Raw genomic sequence first — 22,828 nt, 5'->3', positions numbered from 1 at the left:
AAGGATTATTTTAGTTATTTCATTACTTACTTAAAAACTACCATTTTGTTTCAGCTTTAAGGCAAAAAATAACCACATAACTGAAATTTAGTTGGCAGGAAAGATTTTTTTTATATAAGAATGTTGTGAAACTGCATGGTAATAGGATTGCATGTTTAGTACTCTGGTTAGCCAGATACCTTAAGTACTTGTGTTTTTAAGTATTTTAAGCTTACTGCATCTAGATGAACATTTACTCAAGTGTCCAAGTTAAGGTCTCAGCTACTACCTCTAGACTTTTAACCACAGGAGGATTTACTACCATAAAGAGCACACTGAGAAAAATGATTTTTAAAATAGTTTTTAATGGTATTTGCAAGTGGGCAAACATGATTCGGCGTGCCCACAGCATTCCACACTTGACACCATACACTATAGCATTCACTCCTACTATTAAGAGTCCAGACAATTCTTTGAAATTATTTATAAATTAAAAAAAACGAATAACTAGGCACTGAAATGCTAATAGACGAAGCACTGCTTTAATTTATATTAATACTGCACAGAAGTCTGACTAAGGTTTAAAGCCGAATAGCAACAAACAGCCTGTAATACACTTTCAAGTCACCTACAATTTAAATAAAAAATTGCTGACTGTGCCCATACTGCTTTTTGAGGGCTTTCACATATAAACTGTCTCCGTCCAAGCCCTTCTTTATAACCTCACCATTGCACTGTACTAGGGCCTCTCTCCCAGCTGGTATAAACAACGCTTGGGGTTTTTTTGGTTTTAAACAGATCACCCAGTGCATCCAGATCCAATGTAAGCAGGCATTGCATAAATCCACTGCCTCCCACCAGCGCTTGGGGAAAGCCTTGAGGAAGAGCTGTGGCCATGCAGAGCTAAAGGCTGGCCATAAACACCAGGAGCAAGACTGCTGATGCTGGCATGAGACTAAGAAAACATGACTCCAAAACCCAAACCTCTGTCCGTGTATGTCCCAGCAGAGCCAGCCACGTATTTCAGGTTAAGGACACATTCTGCTGTGTCAGCTTGGTGAAACTCCCAGAGGAGGGCGGCTCAGGAATGCAATGTATTTGCTCTAGAAGTACGTGGCTTTGTGAGCACAAGAAAGATCTGAATGTACCCAATACTGATTCCAGGCAGCGAGAAACACCTCAGGAAACTGCCCGTCCTCACCCAGCTGATGCAAAAGCCCCACAATCTTCTTAAACACCAATTCAACTGACTCCGCAACAAATTTATGCTCATGGCAGCAACAAGCTCATCTTTAGGTTAGGACCTCTATGTAGAGCAGAACTAACTCCCTAGTGCTGCTCCAACTAGTGCTTCTCCCACTTTCCCCATTGGTCCCAACCACTCATGCTCCAAGTGACCAGTATGATGGAAAAAAAAAATCACCCTCATGTCTTGGGAAAAAACATGCTCCATTACCTATCAATTGATTAAAAGTAACCCATCTGGTTTGTTTCAAGTCCATTTATACTTGGCATTAGGAAACTGCTATGAAAGCAACTAATCCAGGCAAAAAAGTTACCTACTTTCCTCCTTACCTCTGCTTCAATAACAAAAATTATATTTCATATATTCATCAAATTATTCACCCTTCCTAAAAGGCATGTAGGCTTCTCCACAGATCAGCCCTTTTCCATGAACAACAACTAAAGAAAAAACCTGTTGATGGTATCTGTCGAAGGTCCTGTCAATCAGCATTGCTATGACTGCCTGTAACTTGACAAGTGTTGTGGCTAGAAATAGGATGCTAATCTCAGAATCCAATTTTCCCACTCTAAAAATCAGAAGGTGGCAGAACCCAAACGCCACACAAAGCGATGACATAGGCAGAAAAGCCATAGTGTACAAAACCTGACAGGTGCAAGAAGAAAGCCTCTCTGAAACAATTTGTCACTGAGATTTTTTTTTTCCTCTTTCAAGGCATTCAGAAGAGAACAGAACCAGGACCTCCCTCCCCAAATGCTCACACGGGAGTAAGAAATCCTAACACTGGCTGGGTTAGCATGCATACTCTTAAAACCTTCTTAAAAGCACCGTGTTTAGTAAAAAAGAAAGTATACTGCTCCACATTTCCCCCCAGACACGATGGATTTCAAGACAGGACACGCACACCTCACTCTCTCATGTTTCTGTAGAAAGGTTTTTCTGTATGTCCCTAAAAATCAAATCAGCAGGAACTTTTCTGGTAAACAAAAGGGCAGCTAGATGTTTACAATCTACCATACCCACTGGGTAGAGATTGCAGGCATTAGCAATAGTAGCCTAGATCAGAGGTGTCATGTCAGACCACAAGGACTGTTCCACAGGACATACTTAGGTGCAACTTACATGCAAGATCTGCAGAGCTTAAGTTTTACTTTTCAAAGCTTGTTCCCAGCTTTAAGTTATGGCCAAAAACTCATAAAGATAAAATAAAAAAATACATGCAAAAACATAATTGATGAAAAACCATTTGCCTCAGTCTGCAAACACCCTGAAATAACCCAAGGACATAAAATCATCATCTTAAACAACAGGAGTGAAAATTACTAATGGATAGATGATATACAGTGAAATGAAAGGAAGATGAAGAAAGAGAAGGAGGCACCAAAAGGAACAGCAGCACTGGCAGCAGACTGCATTACTGTAAAGGGAAAATAATGCTGAGTACCCTGAGAACTACAGAACAAGTGGAACAGCAACGAATTTTGCAAAATACTGGATTCCAGATTTCTGTACAAGAAATCAACTTCCTCTTCAAGTCTGCAGGCAATCACTTTAGATTTCAGGGTTGGCAGAAGTGTATTTTTTCAGCGATACTTTAAAATTATATTTCTACATCATTACTGAAGATAAACAATGGATCTTCTAAAACATGTACCTATTATTGTATATGAACAGTGGCTAGTAGTTTCTGAATAGGAGACAGAATTTCAGGAAATCAAGTGTGGGCAGCCAGCTGATTTACTAACTTGTATTATGTGTGTCATTACACATAATACAATGATGATACACTAATACGCCAATGATACTACAGAACCCAGAACTCACTTTTTCTCTTAAGTCTTCACCAGATCTGAGATGTGCAACCAAAGAAGAGGAAAACCGATTTTGAAGTCAGAAAAAGGCTGAAGGGAAGGAGGAGGAAGAGGAGGAGTCTGTAAGGACCCATGAACAGAGCAGGCACTTGCCAATTATGTGTTGTGATAATGAAGGGAGCAAGTTCCACAGCACGGGTTTTAATTGCAACTGCCCTGCTACTAACCCCATGAAATCAAGCTAAAAGCACTAATGACTGAAATATCCCATCAGGCCTCAGCTATAATTGCTCTTCTGTGTCCTCCAGTCCCTTAATCAACTGCACTACAAAACATCTCAGACATCATAACTTACTCTTAGCACACAAAATTGCAACTGAAAATAAGAAAAAAGCCACCACTCCATGCACAGCACAGTACTATCATACTCGCATCCACCCACTATGTGCAGAGGGCTCTTCACATAATCTGTCTCCCAGATAAAATGTTCACATGGAGCAGCCTTGCAAAAAGCTACCTCCCTCCAGCCTGTCTGTATCTCTCTGAATGGCACCTCTGTCCTCAAGTGCATCGGCTGGTCCCTCAGCTTGGCACACACAAACTCTGAAGTGCCAGAAAAAAGACTGCAATATGTTTTATTCCTAGGATCAATACAAGCAATGCTATGCAGCTACCAGCAAGATGACTGAAAATTACTCCAGAAAACAAGAATTTACTTCCTCTGTAAAGGCAACCTTAATTAAGGGTTCCCAAGCCAAGATAACCCTTCCTTGCAAATGAAGGACAGATGATAAACAAAAGCATAACAGATTTTTCAAAGGGAGAAATCTCAAAGGGACTCCATTTTCCCATCCTTGGCAAATTCTGTTCCCCACTGAGTCCCTGAAGAATACCATTGCTCTCTCCAGAAAGCTGTATTCAAACTGGGGGGGTGGGGAAGAAAAAAAAAGTTGTTTGGAATTTTCACTCACTCAAAGGCAGTTTTTCTCTGGAGCTATTACTAGTTGAACTGTAGAAGCTGAAGCCTCAATGGTGAGGAAGGATCATTTGTTACAACCTTTGTCCTTCAGTGGGTGTGTAACTTCAAAGTAGTAGGATGCAAGTGTAGAAAAATGCACAGTGCAAGTCAGAAACACCGCCTCTGCAACACTCAAGTTGCTATGTGAAAAGACTAAACTGAGAATAAAGCTAGTTGACAGTATCTTCATCTACATTTCTTGTCCTGCAGAGGAATATTATTTTTCATGTTTACAAGGTCTTCATAAAGTTATAGGACTAAATAGGTAAAAATAATATGTTTCACTTATTACCTATATAGATTACAATGTAATTGTGGTGTAGCCTTTGGCTCATGAGAAAGGCCACTCCCATTTTCTATTTTCACTAAGGAAAATGACAAAGTCAGGACCCCAGCCTAGGAACTCCTGTGTTGTTCTTGAATCTGTGCCAGGTGTTAGGAGGCCTTGAGGAGCCACTACATGTCATTTGCTCCAAGCTATAATGGAGATTTAATAAATATTTACTGTAGGCATTAATTTTTATGCAAAAATTAGGAACTTTTAAGTATAAAGCATTTTAAGCATGGACCTTACATCCAAGGTATTCCAAAGTACTGGAACAGGCCAAGAGCAACACAATAGGAAATTGCAACAGGAATTTCACTACAGCAAACTAAGCTCCTTTCAATGAAAAATGAGGAGTTATCAGGAGGACCCCCTGTACTTTTCATACGTGACCTGGGAAAAGGGGGTGAGCAGCAGAGTGAGTGTGTTCCCATGCAATACTGAAATATGCTGCATAAGCCATCCTAGCCCTGACTGCAGAAGGTGCGCACAAGGGTAAAATGATACCAAGTGCTTGGACAATAAAATGGCAAGTGAAATTCAGGAAAGAGTAAGTGCAAAGGAATACCCTCTGGGGGAAAAAAAAGCCTCATTATACACAGTGATGTCTTCTAAACTGGATAGCATTATTTTAGAAAAACACTGAATAATATCTCCTAATAATATCATCTCAGCGCAGCGAAGAGGCAACTAAAGTGTCATAAAGCACCAGACAGGGAAAGCTGACACGGACTAGATCACTGTGCCAGCATACATATTCATTATGTACTTGTTCATTAAATACTGCAATTCTGGTTGCCTTACCTGGAAGAGAGTTTAGCAGAATCAGAGGAGCTGCACAGAAGGGCACCAAGAATGACCAGAAACCTGGCACAGCACTCATCCGAAGACATACTGAAAAGACTACAATTCTTCAGTTTAAGAAAGAGTATCAGCTAAAAAAAATACATAGAAGCAAATGCTAGTCTTTTAAAGCCACTAGAAGTAAAACTAGTGGGAAACAAGTATTCACAAGAGAGAATCTAGAAGACACTGAAATCACCATGCAGAAGGTTTTAAACAAAAGGAAGTTCCTTTCGCATCTAATCAAACTGCGCGACTCGTTACACGATACTGTATAAGTCAAAAGTACAAATGGCTTTTGAAACAAGATTACACAAATTAATGGCAAATATGTCCGTCCACCTGTGTGTATTATGAGCAGTGGTCCAGATGCAACCTCTGGTTCAGAGTTCCTGAATCGCCAGCAGGTGGATGGTATATAACAGCATCAGTTTATACTCATTTTGAAGCTTCATACACACACCAATTATTGATTATTTTACAACAAATACGTAACAGTATGAACATAGATGACAAATACTTTTGCGGAATGGAGACATCTGATAAGGAAGAACTCTCATCTAGCAAATATGAGAAGGCAACTTGCCGGAATCTAAATCTAATTAGCCAGTGTACAAAAACTTGATAAGTCTTGAGCAGAGTGGGTCATCAGCATTTGAACAGTAACAACAGCTGGTTTATACTTTGTTCCACTGAATTCTTAAATTTCTTTTTACAGTAAGACTGGATACTTTTCAAAACCACACACCTTTAACCTACAATTCAGGGATGGTCTAGCATCTAGTTCATGCAGAAGGTCACTTCAGATGAGCACAACTCCATCTGGCTTCAATTTGTGACCAGATACAGGGCATGGATGCTCAAACTGGCATCTCCCAAGAAGCATGCGGCTCTCATCTTTCAAACACAGTCCTTGCAGAGGATTGATTGTCCATTGACAGGCTGCCTGCAACTGCTGAATACCTGGCAGAGAGCAGCAACCCAGGCAAACCCAGTCTCCTGCACCCCGGCCAGGGGCAGCCCGTCTCACTCGGTGCCTGCTCCCTCTCCCAACAGCAAAGGAACCCACCTCTCCAGACCGAGGTCTCCAGGGAAGCACAGGCAGGAGGAAAGTGGGCAGGAGAAGCAAGCACATGTGGGAAATACAGATGGAAGAAGAACAACTAGGAGTTAAACAGGGGGTGAGAACTGTAATTTGAGAGCTGCCAGTTTTTGATTTATACAACAGCCTGACAAAATATATGAGCCTGTCTCTTACTTGTTCAAAGGTTCCTTTCTCATGCTTCTCCGTGACTGTTTTGAATGTCATGCAGGTGGCATTTTTCTTAAGTAAAATAAAACTAAAACATACCACAAATATTTTTGTCCAGATGGTTGTTACAAATTTGTTGCATCAAGTAAAAATACAGAAAATATTAAAGTAAAGCACTTTTCGGTAGTCTGTGGCTTTGGAACAGCATGTTTCACCTGTCTCTCTAGCAAAGAAAAGATGGCTATCCCTGCTGTACTATGCCTTCTCACTATAGGAGAGGTCCGAAAATCATATGAACTGTAAAATAATTTTGGAGAGAAAGTAGAAACTCCCTTATCAATAAAGAATTGACTTTAACTTCCCTAAGCTTTTGGTTAAATCAGCCTTGCTAAGCATACACATGCTTTAAATCAGCAAGCTATGCTAGGACAGAACTGCATAATAGGCATTAAACATAAATGAACTGTAAAATAGGCAACATGGGAGAAAACAGTGAAGAGGCAGCAGCACAAATTTTAGTACAAGTGAACACCTGGATGACCAAGTGTATAAGTGTCCACTTAAATCCACCAAAGGGATCCAAGCCAGAAGTATTTTAGACTTTTACACTACTTACGTATCTCACCACAATGTTCCTTTAAGAAGCAAATCACTGATAATAGCAACACAGACTTCTGGTCACTTCACTCAGAAGTTCAATAAGCAGGACTTACTACCGACTACATCACTGCTGGAAAAAAAAAAAAAAAATCTATTTTGAGAGACTTCAAAAATTGGCTTGTTTTGTACCTCCTACACTCCAAAAATGCAGTACTTGTTTTCCACAGGAAGGCTGAGGTTGGCAGGCAGATGGAGAGGGGGAAATCACCCGGTCCAGCCACTTGCTCATAACCGGGTCACCCACAGCAGGCTGGGTGACCAGCAGTTGGGCTTGAATATCTCCAAGGATGGAGTCTCCACAACCTCTCTGGCAACCGCGCTCTGATGACCCTCACAGTGGAAAAAGCATTTCTTACATTCAAATGGAATTTCTTACATTTTGGTGTGTGTCCATTGCCTTGTTACTGGCCACCACTGAGAAGAGCCTGGCTCCTCCTTCTTCATTCCCCATATCAGATACCTGCACAAACTGGCATAGTCTGCCCAAAGCTGCTTCTCTCCAGTATAAACAGCCCCAGCTCTCTCAGCCTCTCCCTGTATGACCTGAAAAAGTGAATCCACTATTGTGAAGAAGAGTGCTACTGACTGATGCTCTATCATATAGAGCCCAAAGGAGACACAAATAAGCCACAAAGAGATACAATCAGCAGCATCTATTTCACTGGGCATCATATAATATGCCAGCTGAAACAAAGTCAGTTCAAGATGCCCTTATCGGCTGGCCACAGTTTCCTTTCTCACAGCAGAAGGCTGTGTGCCAGCTGCCCAAACAACAACACAGCAACCACTGGAACTGGACAGGCCTGATGCCTGCAGCTGAGCAGAGACCACACGCTGCTCAATACAGCAGAAACTGTTTGCAGAGCTTGGCATCCATGGTGAGGGTTACCTGCTGGAACAGATGCTGCAACAGGACAAAGAGTGGCAATAAGAGACTTGCTATTAAGCAACTATAAACTGCTTTGGAAGCCTTCCACATGTGCATGCCTGGTCTTTTACACAGTGCAGAGAACTTAAACATATAAGGATTTCTGCCTCAAAATTAGTATAGACCAAATTTTTGAGATATAGCAATTTAAGTTCCACATTATCACAACAGTCAGGCTAGTCTACCTTCGTAACTTCTTGGTTTCATTTGACTAGTAACATCAGGACTGCTCTAACGACATAGCTGCAGCCTTCCAAACTACGCAAGCAGGAAGATAACAGACCCTGGCACACCAGAAGGTCAGAAAGCCACAGCAAGAGCATGCCCAGCAGAGAAGCCTACAGCCTCCACCACTTCACCAGGAATTTTGAGCTATCAACAGTGCGGTGTGAATTGACAATATAAACTCCTCCTGTAAATAGGTTTAAAATATCTTTACATATACAGAAAAAAACAAAACACCACACAAACCAAGCAAATACTTACAAACCCCTCAAGCCTTCAGCCAGTTTACTGCATTTTAAAACTTTAGTCGTCTGACAACCAACGCAACAATTCCTCCATCCTGTCAGGATCAAAAGGCGAGCAGCTTCCTGAACTCCTTCACTGTGTTCACCTTGTATCACTTGCAAAAAAATCCCTGTTTTTGTTGAAACAAGGCAAGGCAGTCCCAGGCTCTGCTCGCTGCTCAGCAGCATGAGCAGAATCTCCTCAAAGCTGTCCATGCCTTTATGGTAAAACTATGTGCTCTGAGCTGGTCTGACCCTAAAGAATGTATAATATTAATCCTTGGATATAAAATAGTCTTTTACATTAGGCCCCATTAACTACCTTACATCTCTTCATTAGAGCACTATGCATGCAACATACACACAACCACCCCACCTTCACACTCAGTGTCCACACAGACGTGCAGGCATGCACATTACTACCCTGTTCCTATTTATAACATTGCATGTTAACAAAAATACTCAAGTAGTTTTAAGTTAAATACCAAAGAACAAGTCTTCAAGTGTACGCAGCTGTTATGTGCATAAAAGCATTGCTCTGGTTTTGAGAGACACTGCCCTGGAACAGCAAGTGAATTTGCTTTCAACCTGAAGCTTATGACCGCTGCTTACCCGCTAATTCTGACAAAAGCCTGCACTGAAAATATGCTTGATCAGCTATCATTCATAAACAATCTTCAGAAACTGAAAGAAGTTTACAAGGATTTAAGGAGTACCAAACGACTTTTTCAAAAGGCAACAAAGCCCAGCATTAGTCCTACTTTTGATGGGGTCTCAGTAGCAAGTCACAACATGGAAGACAAAAAGGGTGTAAATAAATAACAATATTCCCTTCAGTAGTAGCTGCAGATTTAAATAATTTTACTGCCCTGCTCAATGAAAATACTGTTTTCAAAATATTATTTCCTTAGTGTAGTGTAAAAAATGTAGCAATGATTAAAGATCTTGTATTGATATATTTTGAGTAAGTTTATTTCAAAAAACACCTGCGCAGTCCTTGTACTGCCCATCACCACTCCAACAGTGTCAAGTAAAAAAATGCAGCAGCTCAAGAGACGGGGAGCCCCACAAGTGTCCCATTGAAGAATTAACTAAGCAACCCACTCACAACAGTCCCAAACTTCATTTTGAACTAAAAAAAGTGCTATCTTTGTACAAGAGCTCTCCAAGGAGCCTAAAGAAAATCAATTTAGTTTCTGGATGGGCAAGAAGAAAATTTTGCTCTATACAGAGTATCTGTTTCCCTTCTATAAAACAAGTTTCCTTTGGGCTGTGGCAGAAAGCCTTAATTTAAACTACCAGGTTAAATGTAGCTTACTAGCTACAAGTATATGATGTACATACCACAGATACATACATACATACTAGCACTCAGCGCAGGACATGGAACTGTAAGACAGCGTTTTGCAAACTTTCAATAGCAACCTAGCCTGTTCAAGTCAAAAGCTGTCAGATACTAACAAGGACAGTCTAAACACCACAACTGAATTACAAACATCATGAAAGCAGGTAAACATCACAAACCAGAACAATACGCTGTTCATTTACTTGCAGAAAATCGCTAGCAACCTATTCAGAAATTAAGCATCACCAAGTAAAAGGGAAAACATCTCTCAAACACCCAGTCAAGGTTACTGATACAAATAACCCAGAGATTTGAGAATGCTGTTCAGACAGTCCTATGACTTGGCAGGACATCACTTCCAAGGAATTTCAGTCCAAGAGGCCACTGGCAAGGGGAAGACAGCTCTTCCTCTTGAGCTGTACAGTTACGAAGCGGATCATCTTGATTTTTAGGCGGTATTGAATCAAGCCCGTCCTGCACAGGCGAGACAGCATAGCACATCCATCAAAGCAACAACACAGACAGAAAAATCACTGATACCACCAACAGGGAAAATGAAATTAATTACCCACAGTGTACTGAAATCACTGACGTGCACAAACCACAAGGCTATGGGTTCCTAATCTCCAGAACAGCAACAACTCAAAAACGAACTGCAGTTGCACAGTCAACTGGAAAAAACAAACAAACACACACAAACCAACCCAGAATTTCACAGGGCTGTCCTAATGCACCAGGAAACAAGACAGGAGAAGAAAAATGAAATTGTACTTAAATTGCCCATTTCAGATAGAGTCCCTGAAGCAAGACAACTGTTGGAACCCAGCACAAGGGGATGCGGCTGAACAGGGACCTTCCTTACCAGCAACAGCCAGCAGCAAACTGCAGCACAGCGTTCAGCACAGAGGACACCAGGCCAGCTCTGTCTTGAAACTGAGAAATCAGTAACATCTTTGGTGCTAATAAAACTCTAGAATAATGGACAGGGACAGCAAACACACACAAGAAATCTAGCTATTAGGTTGGTTTTGAAGCTTGAGAAGGGTTGGGCTGGTGCAGAGATGAAAGAAAAAAAGTCCTCATTTGGAGAAAATACTGTTTTCCTTGGGCATGTTACATGGGATCACATGGTGCGTAGACCAGCAAAGCTTCTGTGTAAAACTATCATAAGGAAGATCCTTGAAGGACATAAGAATGCATTTCTGATGGCAAGAATTGAGTCTCACACTGAACATGGAAGAACAAAGAAAAGATATGTTATGGAAGAAAATATACATAGCTATCCAAGATTCCATAAACTGTACTCAAACTTTCACAAGCAAATTTTGGAATAATCAGTCCCTAAGTGTTAGACTAAGGCTGCAGATTGGCAAACACTTTAAGCTGGCATAAATTTGCATTGCTGCTGAAAGTAAGTCTCACCATCTGCCAGTCCTCTGTGCCAGCACAAACATCCGAACACTGAACCAGGAGCACTTCTTTTGCCAGTTTATTTTTCAGATGGATCGGTTCCCCAAACCAGTTCACAGGATGGCCATGTAAATACTTGTGCTGGCAAAGAAGAGTGACTACTTCTCTGACAGCACCAGCCAAGTGTTCACTAACTACAGGCTAAGACACAGGGGCATGGAAAAGTTCTCAGCAGCCACATGCAGTGCTTCTCACCCTCAGAAACGCTGTATTCATAACATGCTTCAAAGTTACAATCACCACACAGCTGCCCTCAGAAACTAGTATATCTTTGTAATTCTCTCTGGTAGAAGAACCTGCCAGAATCTCAGCAATGTTCGCATTTTCATTTTCAGTAGCCATAAACAAGTGTATTTTCTGGATGCTGTGCTTCCCGATCTGTGATTCTGTGTGAAAGATCATTTGCATTGGAGAAACCAGACAGCCTTTTGATCACCTGTTCTGTTTGAAACCCAAAATGCTTGTACGTGAGGAACAACAAATGAAACTATTCATCATGTGTCAGGGCTCTAGCCCAACAGGGATATAAGAACTCTGGGCCACTGAGTATCCATGAATCACCATACAATCCTTCACTGACCAGAACACTCATCTAGAAGAAAATGTCATTGCCAGCAGAAATGCTGCTGTCAGGAAAAGAATTGGTAAGGATATCAGTCATATCAAGGTCAAGCAACTCAAGTGAGAAGACCTAGCCATGCCTTCTCACAACTCAGTGACAAATTCAAACCCATACAGTCACCCATTAGGAACCAATTAGATCAGCAGGTTTTCAACCAAAAAATAATTCAGGGTGTGATAGTGAAAAAAACCAAACACTGGGTGATAGAGAAGGATCTCTGTAACTGGGCATGGCACAAGCAAAAATTGAGAGGAAATCCCCTGCATCACCAACATTCCTCACCCTAGATCCCTCACCTCATCTCTGGGCCCCTCCAAGGAGAACAGGACTCACCTGAGCTGCAGCAGACCCTCACATCCACCTCCATGTTCATTTCCCCTCCACCAGTGTTTTGCCACCATCATCACTTGCCAGTACCCACTTGGTTGCCAAGCCCTTATTCTCTACCTCTTATCTGTCGTTTTATTGCTGCACGCACACTCATGGTTATATTTTGCAGATTAAGATATAACAGAACATCCAGAAATCTTGTTTGGGTCTCCTGTATATTATTTTAAACAGCAGCTGCAAAACTCAGAATGACCTACCCTCTTCGCATGCTCCCTCTACCCCCTCTCAGTGCTACATGGCTGCTGACAGCTTTAGCTCTATCAGCAGATTACTGCTCCTTAATTATATTCCTCTTTTGTTGGCAACGTTAATCCAACACGTTTGTAGAAAAACTGCTACATAAATAAATGGCCAGAGCAGAGAGCCTCTTCTTTCCAGTTTCCAGAAAAGCTAACGGCAGAGCACGAGAAATCCACTCACTCTTAGAGGATTATTCTCTAAAGGAGCATTACTGACTTTGAAACAAGCTAATTTAATTGGGCATAGTTGGACTAGTCTGAATCCAGAGCACTCTAGGTCTTCAGAAAACTCCAGGATACTTTAGCACACAGCATCATATTGATAACTGATGAGCATCCAGGCAATTATAAGCAGCAGCTAAACAATTTATTTTGAGACTAGAGGCAGGGAGAGAGTAAGAAACGAGCAATTGTGTAATTCAGCAAATCTACGAAAAAGTACAAAAGCAGGCTTGCACAATGTGGTGCCAACAGAGCAAATTTTTAAGCCACAGGTGGCTGAGAAGCAGCAGGTGCCACTGGCCTACTGGTAGAGATGGGAGAGCATTAAAATGGAGCAATTTGAACTGTATCTCTTCTGTTACAAAGGAGTGGGAATGAAGCAAAAAACAAAGGGATGTAACAGGGACTGTCAAACTGTCTGTTCAATCTCCTACCACAAAGAGGCACAGGATAGGGTTAGGAGATGGGTGGCACCTGGTGTGATGGAAGCAAAGCAGAAATGGCTGATAGATGAGACGTCCATTTATACAGCTATTAGGAACCCAGTCCATGACTGGGATCTCCCAAATTTTTTCCAATACCAGTAAAAGATGCAAACTTTGGATTTATATGAAATTGTAAATGATCAGTAGAGTCCACAATAGGGGAAAAAGAAACCCAGCAGAAAAATCATAAAGCTGCCCCCTCCCTTGCCTCCTTTTCAGCTGCTGTGTGGGGATGGAGGAAAAACCTTCTCACCTGGCTGAGATTCAGGAGTGTTTCAGTCCCTGACTTCAATGAGCAGGTTTATAACTCCACCAGCTATCTAAGACAGGAAACAGAAATACATGCATCTACAGGTGTGGCAACTGATAAGACGAAAGAAAAAAGAGAATTAATATTTTGGGAGGAGATGGAAGAAGAAAAAACCTAGAAAATAACAAAAAGTAAGAGAAAGACGCTATAGCTCCTGTACGCAAGCATGTGCCATCAACTGCTAAAGACGGAAGCAAAGTCTGTAAAAAGACTAAAAGAACAAAAGCAAGGAATGCAGTAAGTCAGGACTTCTGAGCTGAGTAAATTGTTAGCCATTCTCTTATACCTGCTGCTGTACTGTCAATCCACCTCAAAGGTAGCTGTCTAGTTTATATCTACTGCTATATAGATACCTTTCAGGCTGGAGAGTAATCTACTGATGATCAGGTCTAACCAGAACCACATCAGTTTGAGTAGACCAATTTTAGGTAGCCCAGTTAGTCCAGAGGAAACCCCTAACAGAGACTTTAAAAATGTAAAATCTTGGGTTTCTCGCTTAGCATTTTACCTTCTTTCACGTCCTTTACCTTAAGAGACAAGTCCTGGTGAATGTCAATCAGTTTAAAAGAGATTCCATTAAAACAATTTAGTTTTTTTCCCTGATAGGTAGTTTTACTGGCTAAGAGATGCAGAGTATATATATCTCTCAAGACCCATTTCCTTTCCCCTTTTCATGTACTGCTTCTAGACACTTTGTAGAAGCGATAGCAGATTCCAGGTTGATAACACCAACAGGTATACAAGTTCCACCTTAACTAAATTTGAAGTGATAATCTAGGTATCATCTCTTCCATTTTATCTACAGGTATTTACCCCCAACACCAAAAACAATTAGCCTTGATCAAGAGCATCATTAAAACCTTCAATCAATAATCCATTCACTTCCATAAAAGTACCCAGATGCTAGTTAGAGCACAGAGAATAAAACTCTTAAGATTTTTAAAGGCGTATTTAACCAACAAAAATGTTTTTGAAGACTCAGTAATAGAAAGAGTGTAGGAATTTCAGTACACTATGTAACAGGTTTATTTATGATTCATTCCCTCTAATAGGATATGCTTGTTTACAGAGCTTGAACTAGATCTGGTAAAGGTTAAAGATTCAATAAAAGCTCCTGTGACTCCTGTGACATAATGCCAACCATTGCTCAACATTCAAAAACATAGCCGGTTTTCTAAGAAGACACGGCAGTGAATCCAACAACAATATTTTAAATAACTGGCTGCAGGCGGTTTGGGGTGGGCTTTTTGCTTGTTTTTTGTGTAAAGGTCTAATAAAAAAAATAGGCTTAAAAAACCCAAACCAACACACCTTTAGAACTCTTAATATAAAATCACCTTCTCCCTCAAAGCTACAACACCACACCTTTGATTTCTTAGTCAATGACTTTTTGAGGAAACACAAACTCCTAGACTTCACCACCCCAGATCTCCTCAGCACAGCTACATCCCTGACATTTATGAACACAGCCCAACTCTAGCAGGTCCCCTATTGCATGAGGTGCCATACCAAACCACAACCATTTAATACTGGGCAAACCCATCATATTGTGAGAGGGCAGGCAGAGAGATCCCCCAAGGGCTGGAATTATTTTGCTGGTTCTGATGCTGGGGAATTACAAATCTCACCAGTGACACTGCAAATTGGTTTATTTAGCACGTTTGGTAAAAAGGTACACTAAGTTCTCCACATACCAACTACGCAAACCACAGTATTGCAACATACACACAGGAGAGTAATAAAATTATTCTGTAAGAGCTCAGTTGGTCAACGTGTGCTCCATTTCCACGCATTTTGGTCCTATTACTTGAAATGAAACCAGTAAAAATAAATAATAGACATGGATCATTCCTCTTAAGTCTTTGCTGTGAATGCAAATCCAACATACCCATCAAGATTTGAAAGTGGACTGTATTTGACTAAATGAACTAAGCAGCTGTCAACATACAAAGTGCACTAAACAGAAAAGCTCCAGAGCTGACTTGCTGTAGCTATTACAGACCACTGCAAACTCACCTATGCTGGCAAGAACAAAAAGTATACCAGGATTCCTACAGCAACACAATCAAACCTCGACTCAGAAAAACCATGTGCAAGTGAAGAAAAAAAGACTTCAGATAACCAAGAGATGCTTCCATGTTTATTTTACATCTTTCTCCCACTCCTCTCTAAACACCCAGGAGCCCTGAAGGAACATATAGAAGTTTCCACTGTGAGACTGTGACCCCACCACGGCCCTTCAATTCAACTTAGTAACATTAACGACAGAGGAAAGCTGCAGTTCTCCACAGACACAAAAGTAGAGAGAAGTGTTTGCTCCTATCCCTACTGACTTTACAAATCACCACTCCCAAACACCGACAAACCCCATGTTTTAACAGATCAAAGTCTTCCACTGGCTTGTCCATCTCTTCTCACGAACTGCTTCTGTTCATTCTGTGAATCTGTAAGAGTGATTGACAGTTTTCATTCTGTTCTTGCTGAAATTTTAGTGAACGAAGCTTTCCTGCAGCACTACAAGCACTGGCTTTTGTGGGGCGATAAGCAAGGGAATGCAAGAAGACTAATGCTTTTCTGTTGATCCCTCTACCTGTTCTGATCCCCCAAATACAGAGGAATTGCAGCAGTGACTGAAAACCAGTAGGGCTAAACAATCTGCACTGCTTTACTGCTCCTCCACAAAAATGTGCAGTATTAAGAGATTTTTTTCTGTCTTTCACAATTAGCAAAAGTTACAAACATAAGATACAGTAGTCCAGGAACCACACATGTGATTCAGGATTACAGTTCTAAAAGTCTTTTTCTAAAGCCCTGGCACATATTATTTACAGAAGCACACCACTGCACATAAAAACAGAAGCAGTATTCCTCCTCACTGCATAAAACTGAAACCCAGCAAAGCCACAGATATTTTTAGAGTGCAAATTTGAAGTACTGGGGACTTAAAGAGATTTAGGACTGTCTGAAAGATAAGTTGGCTTAAAAAAGTCCAAGCTAGCAGGAATCTAGTAGGAATCCAGACCATATTCCCTCTAAAATGTTTTAGCACAGTACTGTTTCAACTAAAGGTAAGCAAAAACCACATAAAAAAAAAAATCCCACCCACTTTTCTTTATCAGAGGAGTTTGAATTTCCCGTGCCTCAAACAAATCCAAGGCTGTTTTTTGCCTTCCAGTTCTCCCCTCCTCCCGCTTCCTACCAGCTGAGATTCTGCAGCTGCAGCAACAAGAGTCTGTCTGTGAGAGTGCAACCACCACGGCAGGATGGTTCCTACCAATTCACTAGCTTCCTTCTGTTTTAACAGAGGTAGCAAATTGTGAAGGGCTTCCCTCTCCTCTCTTTTTTTTTAAATTGAAAAGATACTGATGAATATTCATTGCTAGTCCTTCACCAAGAGCGTGAATTTTATTTAAAGGCCTAGAAAGGAATTGCAAATTAGGCTAATACAATGGGAGAGTTTGACTCAGTTCCCTGATCTCAAAATAAGGTTTTTGGAGAAGAGAGACTTGATCATTATTAAAAAAAATAAATGCTCCCCAAAGCCACCCTGCTCCTCTCACGGCTGTGACTCCCCTGCCCACTATAGCATCAACTGGCAGAGTGTGGGTCACACTGTAACCCACAGATGTACAGTGCCACTAGAGCTCTCGCCCACCAATGTTAGTCTCCTATCCCAGTTTTTAAGCCCAGTACTTGGCAGGCCACATTCTGAGCCGGGACTTACCAAAACCCAGCCCATTCATGCGAGCCTGCAAAAGTTATGCACAGAATTTTTCACACTACTCAGCCAAGTGCTGCTCGAGGTAAGGTGTGCGCTGTTGCTCCTCTCAGGAAGGCATCACAGCTGGTGCCCAGCACATGCTAAGCCCCGTTTTCAGGAGCCCATGAGTATATTGCATTCAGCATTTTTTGGGAGACCACGAGAGAACTCTCATTCCTATATTCATCGCCCAACAGTAAGCTTCCAGGTCAAGGTTTTAACAAAATGCAGAGCTATAAATGAGATCGCCGGGTTTTTTTGTACATATATATATATGTATCTTTTATAATTGCTCTGGAAAAGTAAAGAGGCAAATAAACCCTTTCACACCTCCTCGGTCGAGAGCAATGCCCGGGCGCTGACAGCGGACAACACCCACCCGCCGCCGAGGCTGCGGTCAAGCCGGCCCGGGCCCGTGGTTGAGGGTCCCGGCACGGCCGGGCCGGAGGCCGCTCCGGGGAGCGGGGCGGCAGCGAGCGCACGCACAGACAGACGCACTGACACGGACGTGCACACACGCACGCACACCCGCCTCTGCCCGGGGAAATGCCGGCTCCGCCGCCCCATTCCCGCCCCAAAGCCCCCCCTGGCTGCAGGGAGGGGTTTACCGGGGGTCCCGGCTCCCACACTCACTTTCGTCCTGCCGTTGATCTTGTAGTTGCCCAGCTTGCCGTTGCAGTGTCGGATGAGATCGTCCATGCAGTTCATGAGGAGCCGGATGGTCTGGCAGCCCGGCTCCTTGCCCTCCACCCAGGTGATCTTGTCGCCGCGGATGTCCTTGGAGGAGTCGCTCTTCTGGCTGACGAGCTGCCCGTCGGTGAAGCGGCCGGTGTGGTGGAGGGCTCGCACCTCCTGGGCCACCAGCCCGCCCAGCTCCTTGCCGAGAAAGTCGTCGACCACGCAGATGCCATGCTTGTTCATGCAGGGCACGATGTACTCCAGCGCCAGCCGCTGCGGCACTAGCGACTTCGTCTGCCCGTTGGGGCGCAGCGCGGCCCCGCCGGGCCCCGCCTGCACGCCGCCCGGGTACAGGTTCGACTTGTCCCGGTACAGCAGCACCGCCTCCCCGGAGGGGGACGGGGACTGGGCCGCGGCTGGGGCCTCCGCCTTACCGCCGGCGGCTGCGGCGGCGATGTGGTTGTTGGTCAGCGGGGCGGCCTCGGCGGAGGCCTCCGGGGGCGGTGTCGCTGCGCCCTTCGCCGCCGTAGCCCCGGCCACCCCCGCCGCCCGGCTGCCGCCTCCCGCCGCGGCCCCGGCGCTGTGGGCGCGGGTCTGCGGGGGGTGCCCACCGCGGGGCTCGGCAGCGCCCCCTGCTGCGGCCGCTGCCGCCGTGCCTCCGCCGCGGCAGATGAGCTTGTGCTTCTTCCAGTCCTGGCGCTGGTGCTCCTTGCTGCAGTAGAAGGAGCTGCGGCAGCGCCCGCACCGCAGCAGGTTCTCCATCTTCCCGCACAGCTCGCAGTACTGCCGATCCCGCTCGCTGCTGCTGCTGCTGCTGCTACTACTACTACCGCCGCTGCCGCTGCTCTCACCGCCGCCCTGGCCGGCTCCGCCGCCGCTGTCATTCGCCATGGCGCTGGTGGTGCCGCCGCAGCCCCGCTCCGCTGCCGAGGGGTTATGTAAGGAGGCGGGCGGGAGCGGCGCTAACACGGGCCCCCGCCCGGCCGCGCGGGGAGGGAGCGCTCACTGCATCATGGCCGCCCAGCTCCGCCGCGGCCCCCGCCGCCCTCCGCCTCCGCCGGCCTGCGGCCTCCTTCGGGGCGGCCGGGCGCGGAGCTGCCGCGGGGGCCCGCGCCGCCCTCCCTGCGCTGCTAATGCCGCTAGCGCTGCCTCATCGCCGCCCCGCCGGCGGCGCGGCCGAGGAGGAGAGCGGCGGCGGGGGGCAGCCGGCTGGCGCGGTGGGGGGGCTGCCTTCCGCTCCCCGCCGGCCTCTCTGCCCAGTGCGCGGGCCGGCGCAGCCGCCGCCTCTCCCCGCCGCGCCTCCGCCGCTGTGTCGGGGCGAGGAGGAGGCGCCACTCTCCCGGCCCGCTTTGCACGTACGCCACTTCCAGCCCGCCAGCGCCGCCGGCGCGTCAGGCGGGCGGGGCCGCGACGCCAGGCGGGCGGGGCCGGGCCGCAGCAGGCCGCGGCGCGCGGAAGGGCTGATCGGCCGCGCCGCACCGCACCGGCGCAGCCGCGGGGCCGGGGCCGGGGCCTGGGCCTCGGCCTAGCACCGGCGCCGAGCGCACGGATGGGCCTCGCGCCGGGCGGGCTCGGCCGGCGTGGCCCCGTGGCGGCGATGGGGCGGCCGGGCGAAAGCGGCTTCCCGAGGAATGCGGCCGCCAGGGAATGGGGGAGACCCAGCTCGGGGGGTGTCACTGATCTGGGCTGCCGCTGATCTGGGCTGCCTGAGGCGCCCCGGCCGACCCTGGACAGGCGGTGGGTGACTAATCTGTGGGTGCCCCTGTCCTTGTCTGCAGCAGCGAGATGCATCTTTCGGGTTGAGGGAGGGCGTGCAGGCCCGTGGCAGGTGGGGCGGGAACCCCGAGGAGCAGGAGGGGAGCCGGGCTGACATGGGCACCTGGCACTGTGGCCCTGAGTGACAGGGAGTGTGGCGGCTGCGGCACCCAGCCGCGGTGGAGGGCCAGGTCTTGTCACTCCCGTAGGCCCTAAAATATCTTCGCCGGATAGCTGGGAGAGTTGGATTTGTGCTGGCTCCTTCATAAATAACGTGTGGCTTGTGTCCCACCTAACCAGGTGGTAAGGAAGGCTGGAGTTCGCCCCATTAAGAAAAAAAGCAGAATGCAAGAAGAAAGAGCAGATGATGTGGCCTCCAAAAGGAGGAGTTGGGCCTAGTGCTGTGATCAACATGGCAAAGCCCCTGACAGGAAAAAGGAAACTTTTGGCAAAGCAGTGTTGGTGGAGGGGCGAAGGTCCTGAGACAGTCACAGCAGCTGTCAGAAGCCACATGAGGATCTGGGCTTCTCTGAGTTGATGTGAAAACTCCAATTGATCTGGCTTAACCGTGGCCTTGCTTACTTGCTTGTAGTAGATGCTAGGAAAGTGGAGTGTATTCTGTAATTTCCTGTTACACAGCCCAACATGGTGGTCGGTGCCTCAGAGCCTCATGGTAAGCCAGAGCAAGGGCTCCTCTTGTGCTGGGGGTTCTCCTTCCCACCCCCTCGGTGGACCATTTGGTGAGAAGACAGCAAGCATTCAGTTCAGGGGCTGGGCTGGTGAGGGGCAGCACCTGCCGTTGGTGTGCAGTGCTTGTAAGTTAAGAAAATCCTTTCTGAAGTCCAAGAAGTATCAGATGCATTAGCCATTATACAGATCTGGAGATAGAAAGGTGAAATGAATTCCTCTGGTTGGTAAATCATATGCTGCCACAAGTTTTTCTGTGATTTTGGATAAATGAGTTTCTCTTTGCCACTAGAAAAGGATTAGTAATACTTTTGTTCCTCACAGGCTGTTGTGAGGCCCTAGACTGCAATATAGTTTATGATAGTGAAGTAGCTTTATGTACACAATTAAAATTATTTGGTTCTTCTCTCTATAGAACTGGATTTAAAATTAACTGATGTCGCAGTGGGAGTTGGAGGAATGTTAGGCACTGCATGTACTATGTGAGGGATGTAAAAGGAGAAACAAAATGTGCCAAGGCTACAGATGCCTGTGGTACGTACACAGAAAATGAGAGAGCAAAACAGTGTGAGTTATTAGAAAGGCAAAAGGAGTACTGAGAGGACAAGGTCATGGAAGCCCAAAGGATGAGATTTCAAGGTGAACAACGTGATCAGCAAGATCCAAGGCTGATTTAAAAAAAAAAAAAAAAAAGCCAAATGAACTGGAAAAGCTGAGAACTAAAAACAGAGTTGCAGATTAGTAATCTATTTGTTCATTGCTCTTAAAGGGAGGAAAATACAGCAGTGGAGGCAGAAGGAAGTGGTCTAAAAATGCGTTTTAAATCCAGAGCATAAAGGGCACAAATTTTTAATCTAGGTTTAATGAGAGTTGTTCTTTAACTAAAGGAGTATGAGTTATGTCAGCAATACTAGGCTAGACATTCCTCTCACTCTTTAAACTGAGATGAATGCAACTGAATTCCATGGACTTGCAGCATTGTTAAACTGGGCCAAATGAGAATGAGAAGGGAGTCAAGACTCTTATTTTCAAAAACTTCAGAAATGCAAACAATGATGTTCTGCCAGAAAGAAACTGAAGAGTTAAAGACCTTTTGCATTTTTTGCGTACTCCTTCAGCAAACATAAGGGAAACGAAAGTCACAGACTCAAAACTCAATAGTCCAACTATGAAACAAATAATAAAAGGACCAAGGTAAGAATATGGTGTGTGACTAAAACCTAATGATAGTTATTAATTCATGGGCTAATTTGGCTTCAAAAGTCTTTTGTTCTTTCCCTCTCCCACACATCTTTTGGGATGTAATTAAATGTCTTGGGTTTTGTTTTAACTTTTGCTAATGTACTGAGCTACTTCAGTTTGTCTTGACATACTGTTCCCCAGTGTGATCAACAGAAATAACAAGTTCAGCAAAATCCATCTTCGGGTATATGAAGCATTTGCCATATTTTATGATTACAGCACTTTACCAGCAGCACAAAACAAGTTAATGAAGGTTGTTGTCCAGTGAAAAAGCTGCAGAAAAGAGTTGTGGTAGTGGTAAGGATACTCTGGAAGACAATGAGTATTTATATTACAATAGTGTCTACAACATGCTAGAAATGTTTTCCAAGCATATAAAGACTCTATTCATTACCAAAGAGCTTGTTCCTTAAAAGACAGCATAAGGACAAAGAACAGCGAAAAGCAACATATGGTGTACAAAGCAAAATGACCAACATGATGGTTGCCAAAACTGAGGGGGAAGGGACTTCTTTCTTTTCTGCAGGTTACTCTTCACTTGCTCCCTGAGCATCGCGTTTCTGAGATAGCTAATATCTTGTCTGTGTCAGTGAGTGTTGGAAAAGAACTTGACTGGTGCTAGTGATGAGACATTGCTTTGCAGAGAATGCAGATGAAAAGTCCTTAAAGTAATACCAGTCATGATGAGGATGTTGTGGGATAAACTTAATGCAAGGTCACAGGTTTTTGTCACCATTTAGATATGGATCTGATATGTTTATTAGAAATAAAAAACAAAGGTTGGTCAGTTAATAACTTTTCTGTTTTCTTTAAGTAGTAATAATAGCTGTATTTCTACCATGCTTTATATATTTTGAGTACTGCAGTGGTAAGGTTGTATAAGCAACCAAAAAAGAATCTTTGAAGCACCACAAGAGAGAGGAATGCAGAATAACAAGATTAGAGAAGTCTAATTCTCAGAACAGAATTGGCTTAGAAATGAAGTTTAAATAAGAAGTAATATCTTCCTCAGTTTTGCTGTGAACAGGAAGAAAGTCCCTGAGATTCCAGGTTGT

The 22,828-nt window shown here is 44.5% G+C and overlaps 1 protein-coding gene across 1 annotated transcript in view; it reads right to left on the bottom strand.

The window, feature by feature from the left end:
- EGLN1 (egl-9 family hypoxia inducible factor 1) overlaps positions 1-19,466 on the bottom strand; it is a 37,338-nt gene extending 17,872 nt beyond the window's left edge. The window contains exon 1 of the mRNA XM_082049237.1: positions 18,045-19,466. Within this exon, the coding sequence (XP_081905363.1) occupies positions 18,045-18,980 (936 nt within the window). The 5' untranslated portion in view covers positions 18,981-19,466. The remainder of the gene's footprint in view (positions 1-18,044) is intronic.
- Between the last annotated feature and the right edge of the window lie 3,362 nt (positions 19,467-22,828).

This window comes from Streptopelia decaocto (assembly GCF_964273445.1).
Source record: "Streptopelia decaocto genome assembly, chromosome: 3".
Classification (NCBI taxonomy): Eukaryota; Metazoa; Chordata; class Aves; order Columbiformes; family Columbidae; genus Streptopelia; species Streptopelia decaocto.
Note: the sequence above shows the minus strand (reverse complement) of the source record. Positions and strands in the feature narration are given on the sequence as shown.